Source organism: Pygoscelis adeliae, unplaced genomic scaffold, assembly GCF_000699105.1.
Source record: "Pygoscelis adeliae isolate BGI_AS28 unplaced genomic scaffold, ASM69910v1 Scaffold130, whole genome shotgun sequence".
Lineage (NCBI taxonomy): Eukaryota > Metazoa > Chordata > Aves > Sphenisciformes > Spheniscidae > Pygoscelis > Pygoscelis adeliae.
This window is the reverse complement of record NW_008824031.1, coordinates 522,566-531,318: the sequence shown is the minus strand read 5'-3', so window position 1 is coordinate 531,318 and position 8,753 is coordinate 522,566. Positions and strand designations below refer to the sequence as shown.

General features: G+C 42.1%; 1 protein-coding gene across 1 annotated transcript; it reads right to left on the bottom strand.

Moving 5' to 3' along the window:
• Positions 1-5,410: 5,410 nt before the first annotated feature.
• GPR132 (G protein-coupled receptor 132) lies at positions 5,411-8,513 on the bottom strand. The gene is made up of 2 exons (XM_009328266.1): positions 8,466-8,513; positions 5,411-6,535 (listed from the first exon to the last, which is right to left on the bottom strand). The coding sequence occupies exons 1-2, from the start codon at positions 8,511-8,513 to the stop codon at positions 5,411-5,413; spliced, it is 1,173 nt and encodes a 390-aa protein (XP_009326541.1).
• Between the last annotated feature and the right edge of the window lie 240 nt (positions 8,514-8,753).

Below are 8,753 nucleotides of genomic sequence, written 5' to 3'. Positions count from 1 at the left end.
GATCTCTGGATGGTATTCTTAAATAATTGTTTATCCTTAAACAAGACATGAACCACATTCAGGAGACATAGCAACAGGACCATGATGGTTTGAACATCCCAAGGATATTCAAAACTCTCAAGAGCTGTTGTAACTAGCCTGAAGGATAAAGGGAAGGTGAAGGAGTGGGGGAAAGTGTCCTTTTACCTTTTCTCCCCAGTCTCCCCGGGGAGAAAAGGTAAAAGGTGTAATTATTAACAGTTTCTGAAAAGTGGCTCCTGAGGTACGGAGATGACGGCAATGCTGAGTACAAGTACAGAAGTACAAATACAGAAATTAGTCTCACGACCAGTAATTGTATCATATCATAAACCAGTAGTGTTACACAGTGCAGCAAAATGATATCCTTAATCCAGCTCCCACAGGTGATAGACAGCACAACAGGGAACATATACAGCAAATAGGGTGTTACATGACACAACTCTGAGAGCAAGCATGACAACTTGCAGAGTAAATTAATCAACATTGTGACCAGCGACTGTTAAACCAATATGATGAATGCTTATAACAAATTTGCCTTAACACGCTCTGGTCAGAGCTGTCGTTGTCTCAACACTTTGTGCCCCACATTTGGCGCCAAAAGGACTGTTGTGGTTTAACCCAGCAGACAGCTAAACACCACACAGCCGTTCTCTCACTCCTCCGCCCTCAGTGGGATGGGGGAGAGAATTGAGAAAAAAACCAAACAGTAGAATTTGTAGGTTGAGATGAAGACAGTTTAATAGGACAGAAAAGGAAGGGAAAATAATAATGATGATGATAAAAGAATATACAAAATAAGTGATGCACAATGCAATTGCTCAGCACCTTTGGTGACCGATGCCCAGCCAGTCCCCGAGTAGCGGTCACCGCCCCCCGGCCAGCTCCCCCCAGTTTATGTATTGAGCATGACGTCACATGGTATGGAATATCCCTTTGGCCATTTTGGGTCAGCTGTCCTGGCTGTGCCCCCTCCCAGCTTCTCGCTGGCAGGGCACAAGAAGCTGAAAAGTCCTTGACTAGTGTAAGCACTGCTTAGCAACAACTAAAACATCGGTGTGTTATCAACATTACTCTCATCCTAAATCCAGGACACAGCACTGTACCGGCTACTAGGAAGGAAATTAACTCTATCCCAGCTGAAACCAGGGGAACCATTGCTCGTGTAGATGATATTCATGTGATGTTTTGTGAAATTCTTAACCACATAGCTTATCATCTCTTCTCAGCAGACTTTCCATCTGTCTACCAAGGCTGGTTTTTGCTTTGTTGTCTCTGAGCATTTCTTACAGGATTGAGTAAGGGAGTAAAACCCTAGAAGTTATCCATGATCTGAATTACAGTGATGAGACATAATGAGTTTAGAGTCCTACTCTTTCTTACCAATAGTTCATGATGGCAGCAACTAACATCTATTAGCAGGATATTAGTATTAGTCTAATTTGGGATAACAGATTTCTCTTTTTATGGTTCACATTCCTTTCACTTGAAGATTGCACCATGAGGCCATGCTGCATCCCTGGTGCAAATAGAGTATAAGAAGCGCCCTCTCCTGTGCCAAGGTTAATTGTGCAGGGGAAAGAGGGAGTGCAGCGGGATGCAAACTACCCCAGGAAGCACTAGAATAGATGGAGAGGACTGGTAGGTATCACATCCTTGTCTCTAGACACTAGTTGCAGAAGACATGCTGGGACATCCAGCACTGGGGATGCTGACACCTGTATGCTTCCCTGCACACCAAAGAGGTTAAAAAAATGATTGCATCTCTCTGATGCAATCCCCCCCCCCCTTATTTGCTACCTTTAGTTTGTGCTGGTTTGAAAATAAGACAGGTATCCCAACCTGTGAGGCAACTTTGGCATCATTTCACTATATAGAGGATGTTTCCTAAAAGACCTATCCCACAGCATGACCTGTAGGATGACAATATGCTCACGAAGAAAAACTATAGATTGTGGATGTTTTTGAAAGCCTGGTTCTGAGTTAGGTTTCATCACTCGCTACCCAACAGAAATTCGACATTGGCTTGTACATGATAGCAGGGACTAAATCAGACCACCTACAGGGTCACCAACTGCCCATGAAACTTTGTCATGCATAGAGAGTCTGAGTTCATTTGTGTCTGGGTTTGCCTGTTTTGTATAACTATCCTCTTGAAGCAAAATTTAATGCTGAACATGAAAGCATTTCTTAGACAGGAATAAAGTTTTATAAGTGAGTTACCCCAAACAATTACTTAAAAAATGCAGTCTTTAGAAATAACTTAAAATTGATGAATAAACAAACAAATGAGATATATTGTCTGCAAAAACTAGTTTGCCCAGCTCTAGTTCATAGCCAGAAATTACTCACTTCACGCTTCACAGTCATTCTTAAAATAATCAGCAATCCACTTATCTCCCAGGTATATTATAAATGTCTGAGACATGTGTAAAAATAAAATCATGTTTTATTTATTCAGTAGCCCACTCTTCTTTAAATCAAATTATGGAAGTTATACCTGAGTAAATGCAGAATACAAGAGAGAGTGAAATTTTTTAATCTCGCCCCCATTACACTGGTGAGCAACTTACCTGCTCTGAGCCATACATGTGGAGACCTGGCCGTCTAAATATCAAATTGGGAAGCACGGCCTAGGTTTGGTTCTGTGCTCTCTCTGAGTCATCTTATAGCTTAAGCTGAGTTGAGGAAGTTGGGGGACAGATCCAAGTAGCTGGGTTGAGAACTGCAGATCTGATGTAGTAGGTGAACCTTTCTTCACAGCACAAAGCAGTCCCTGCAGGCTCACTGGTACTGTCCCTGCAGGAGGAAAGGATGGAAAGATCCACACAGTCAATCCATCCTTCATATCTGCTCTGACCTGAGTAGTGTCCTTTGCTGTGTCTCTAGCAAATGTCCCACTGCTGAGACCGTTCCTTTGCCTGTATGGCAGAGTCAGATACTGTGTGGCAAAATGGATTGCATGCTTCAATTTATCACATGAGAAACAGTCAGCTTATCTGGTGGGATAGTTTAACAACATGTAAATAGCATTTCTTGATGTCTTTACTCAGATGTACAGCTGCTTTTCCATTTATCCAAAGAAGTCAGGATTTGCTGTTTTCCCATGTAGATACATTGCTTGGTACCCCTAATCCCTGTCACGGAATATTTTATTTTGGAAAGCACCTCTGGAGATCATCTAGGTCATCTTCAAAGTTGGATCAGGATGTACAGGGCCTTGTCACCCCTAAGGCTTTTATTTCAGAGGGCATCTGAACAAAGAAGCTCCAAGGATTTTCATTAAAAGAAGATGCATAATGGTGTAGTAATTTAGAACAGCATGTAAATTAGGCACGGCAAAAGAATTACAGATGTTGCATCAGACCCTGCTAATCCCTGTCCCCTGCACCTATGGCACTGGGCTCCAATATTGATTGCTCTAAAGACACGTTTTATCAGAGGAAGAACATCAGAGAGATTTCAAAATTCATCGCGGTGAATATCTAATTTGCATCCGTTTCAATCAGTTGAGAAGTCTGTGTCTTTGGCTTCTTCTAAATTCACTGCTATTATTCATCTGAGTTTTACATTTAGACTATGACAATCCTGAGGTTGGGGCAGTTTGCATGTGTGTCTTCAGAGTTCAATCACCAATGCCGTGGCTGACTGGGCTGTTATGAGCAACGCCTGCTGCTGATTTTTTTAGTAATGGAAAGTTTGATTTTCAGCAAAGTTGCAGATATTCAGCACTTTGCAGATCTCTCCCTGATACCTTACAGAGTTTGGTCTCTGGGATGCATATGAAAATACAAACCCACAGTTTGTTACTTAGCATCACAACAGAATTTCACATTTTTCCAAGAAACAATCTCCTATTCAATTTAGTATTATGTGAACTACTCTTGAGGACACAAGCCTTTCATAGGTAGATGCCAGAGGAGTCATTACAAAATATAAAAATTAAATATGTCATAAATATACCAACTTTAGAAAATGCCATTTTGGCACAATGCTTCTTTGCAAAAGTGTATAAGAATAAAGCATAATATACAGAAATACCTATGACAATTTTAAAACATTAACAAGTATTGTATTTACATTAACATTGGCTAATGTTAGTTCAATTCAGAAATGTCAACATCAATGACAATTTAAAAATATTACAGAAATACAACATTACAGATGAAGCAGAATGACGCTGTGAAACACTTTACAAACTTGTACCCAAATAAACATCCAACTGATTCATGATCTTTGTCTGTTTTACTTTGGTCACATAAAAATACGAAGAAGCTGTTTATATAAATCTTGCCAGATTTGTCTCATTCTTATGTTTTAATTTCTAGTTTGAAGGCACAGGAAACTACCATCAGTAATTTATTCATAGTGAAAGTGGCAGCAGCAACAACGAAATCTGCCCCAGCAGAGTCTCGTGTGTGCACCACCAGCATGTCTCTATGGGGAGAAGGGACTGTGTTCTCCATGCTGCCATCCCTTCCTTCTCAGTAAGGCACTTAACACTTGTATAGAGTCCTACCCAGTAAAAGTTGAATCAATACCGAAAGGGAAGTGTTAGCTTAGTCAGAAATGAAGCACAAGTTCAAAAAACATTCGGAGACGGCATAAAAACAGTCCATGACACCACTCGGAAATGTATAAATTTTCTGTATACTTAAGTGCATTCCAGATTTAACTGCAAAATAAGGAAAATCTACTAATTGTAAAATATCAAGCGTTAGAATTGTACATTTTAAGAATTTCTGGACAGTGCAGGATCTTGACTAATACAGTAGAAGTACCGTTGGTCTGTGTTAACAGGCCACTGTTTTGCCCTTTAATTCTCCCCAGAATGTGCAAGGTAGATAAAGCTGCATACTGAAGTATTAGGAACATTTTCAAGGCTCCTGTTGAAAGACTTCCTCATTTTTAATATTTTCCACTGGTTAACCACAAACGTTAGCAACAGAGTACGTGTATGAGAATCTGAACATCTACCTCCTCAAAAACTAAAAATTTCAACCGTAAGAACAGGCCCTACATTGCTCTCCTCAGCAGGGAATTTTTTTTTGTCCATCTCAGAAGATAAAACTGCTTCTGAATTCGTATGAGGAAAAGAGCCAGTCCAAAAAATAAGCTTTTAAGATTTCAATTTGAGTCAAAGTAAATTACTTAGTTTATTCCACGTGTCCATAGCAAAGCAATATTTTAATCAGTGATACTGGTGGGCAAACTTTATTGTCGGAGACAAACAGAAATAAGAAGTATCGCTCCTGCAGCATCCTCAAGGAGTTGCTGGCCCGTGCACTGTGGCAAAACTTCCTACAGACGTCAGCATGTAAATACTTGTGTGCCGCAGTCTGCAGCCCACAGCTGGTGTTGGGAACGTCTTATTTGTGTCAGCAGCTAACTGCTAGCTGCCACCTTCTTGGTCTTTGCCACTATTACAGATCTTTTGAATGTCAGATGAATCTGATATTTCTTTGTTTTCTTCTCTTAGCCCTCCTTCCTGTGATTCTTTTGACATTTTCAATTTTATGCTGTCCGTCTTGTGATTAATGGATGAATTCAGCCTGGATGAGTTGAATCTCCATCTTCTCAGACTCCTGTAAAAGTCTTCTCTGACGTTTTCACTAACCAGCACGTAGATGATTGGGTCAGCAACGCTGTTTGCAGTGGCTAAACACAGAAACACTGTAAAAATTGAATATATATCTTTTTCAAATGGACATGAGCAATTCTGATGAAACATAAAGTATATGGATCTTATTACGAGTACCACATGGTAGGGAGCAAAGCAGATCAGGAAAATGACAATAATGGCGATAGCCAGATGCTTCACTTTGGCTTTTTGGTGACAAGTCAAGCTGCTGCTTGTTTTTATCCTTTGGAAAATTTTGTAGTTTGTGAAAATGAGGATTGTGAAAGGTATGGCAAATCCAAACAGGAATCTGGCAAAGCTGAAAGAAGCCAATTTTATGTCAAGGGGCAAAGTCTCAAAGCAGGTCGTCTTATTCATACATTTTGAATCATCCATGTAAAATACGGGCATGTGGATTATTGCAACCACAGCAAAGAGAAAACACACTATTATGATTGCCTTTTTCTGTCCTCTTCTCCCCCTTGACTCCAGAGCATACACCAGTGCCACATAACGATCCACAGAAATGCAGCACAAAAGCAGAATGCTGATGTATATGTTGCAGAAAAAGATAAATCCTGTTATTTTGCAAGCCTTTGGACCCATATGCCACTGGTGCTCACCTTGCACATAGATAATCCAGAGAGGCAAGGTACTTAAATACATCAGCTCACACAATGATAAACTGAAAATGTAGATGGCAATTACTTTATTCCGTTGGATTTGTACAAACGTAAGCAGGGAAGTTAAGCAATTTGCTGGAAGGCCTATGGCAAAAACGATGCTGTAAACAGCAACCAGAAGTGTCTTGCTGTCTTTGTAGGGAATTCCTGTACAAGTGGAGCCGTTATTTGTGACTGTACAATTTTCCATTATTCTTTTTCCAGCTGGTGTTTCCTGAGAATCAGAAGACAAGGTGGAAAGTTAGCATTTGCATCACTTAAAAATGTGTCAGTGAAGGTTATGGTCCCATAGGTGCCAACAGGACATGTCAGAGGAACAAGTGGGATGCTTGTCTTGGGGAAGCATCTAAGACAGGCAAGTTTTCCAAGACCTGCTGATCTCCTGTAGTGTCTCCTGGGAGTCAGGTCTGATTTACTTCCAGGAAAAAGTGCCTTTCTTCACAAGGAATTTCTTGACTACAGCATGTCTATTCACTAAAAGAGGGTATTGGGGACTGTCCCTAAACCAGGCTGCCTCATAAATAAGACAGAGCTGCTGATCAATTACTAAAGTCACTTCCCAGATGAAATTAAGGGCATTAGTCCTCAATTCATTTTTTTCAAACTAAGTAACAAAAAATGCAAACCATGGAGATTTCAGAGGCAGACTTCCAAAAGAAGCTATCATTTATGGTTGGTCAGATGGGGGAACCGTCTGAAGTGGGTGGTGGTAGTTGTGTCAGAGGCTACCCAGCATACAAGAACCAGAATCTGGCCACTGGTGTGTACCTCCACACTCTATTACAATGTAGTGGTTCAGATCTGGCTAGTTCATACTTCTCTCCTCCCTCTTCTTAATCAATAACTGCAACTGAAGAACATAAACTTGTAGTTCTATATAACATCCATCATGGTAAGCCAGTGAAACTACCTACCACATCTGTTTGATGCCTCTGGAAAACAACAGGAAATAAGGGCAGTTAGAGGAAGTAAACAAGATCAAAGAAAGGAATATACACACATTTAAGAAATGGAGGTGAAGACCTCTTTGAACAGGTGTGATTACAAAAAGCTCCACCTTCCGAAGATAACCATACACAAGAGCAGACCTGGCATTTGGTTAGTGTTAAGTAGTGCTAGGAGAAGCATTTCTTGCAAAATCGCATGATGATTTCCATGCAGAAATCTTCTCCAAGTGAAGAGAGGAATACGGAGGCGGGCGCGCCATAATGGTGTTGTGTGCCCTTAAAAATTGTACTTTGCTGTATTTATGAGTTGAAGGTGTCCACTGTATAAGATCCTTGATAAAAAAAGGTCTTGTCTGGCTTAATCTTTTGGGCATTCTCTTATGGGGTGGACACCAGCTCCAGGGAACAGTCAGCTAACTCCAGAAGGAGATGTGTTGGCAGAGATTGAGTCCCTTCAGACAGAGGAGGGGCATGAGCTTTCTTGGTCCACACTGTGTAAGAGCAATTTCTTTAACCCTGAGTTCATGCATGGGAGAAGGTAGCTTTTAGCATCCTTGGAGCATTTATTTGTTGCTTGTTTGAGCCTGTCTCAAGCAGACCAAGGGGAAGCAGACTGCTCCCAGTGCAGTGGGATTGTCTCCTGCATCTCTGGAAGGGTGGACAAGCTGGTGGGGACCTTCCTTCCTCTCCATGTGGGCAAGAACAGTCCCTGGGGTGGTGTAAGCAGCTCTACCCTGAATGCCTAACAGAGTACCTGCCATGCAAGATCCCTAGAGCTTGAAGGGCAATCAGGTCCCCTGACTTAGTTTAGTTACCAGATGATGAGAATGGTGTGAGAAAATGGACATGGGTTGCCTTAGCCTGTGAGACCCTCACAGCAGCGCGGTGCTAGCCACAGCCATAAACACTAAGAGACGTTCTCCCGGCCCATGCCAAGAGGTGTTCATTTCCAGCAAGTACCTCAATGCACTCAGACCCCACTCAATGATAGCAGCTTCTGAGTGAAGACGTCCTGGCAAACGAGCAGACGGGGCAGAGGCAGCAGTACCTGCCATCCCTGTTCCCCAGCGGCAGCGTAAGCTATTCCCCAGGGTGAGGACGTTTGGAAGGGGCCTCCACAGACAGAGGAACTGAGAAAGTGCTCTGTGTGTGTGTGTAAGAAGTACATAGGAGGGTGCGACCGTGCTCTGTGACTACCTTCCGCTTCCCCTTGTGGCAAACCATGCTCTGCTCGCGGGCTGACATGTTGACGAGGGTTAGCAGGCAGCCATCACTGCACTAAGTGGGCCAAAGTGTCTTGCCAGAGTGCCACATCCCTCCGTGTCTGAGAATCGGACCGTCTGCAGTCCGGTGGGTATGTTCAGGCTCTCTCAAGGGGGATCTAAGGTTTCCTTTAGTTTCAAATGTCTCATCTTAAGAATGACTGGAGAAGAGGATCCTCACTGCTGCGTGGGGGGAAGACAGCATGGCACTCAGCAGGGCTGC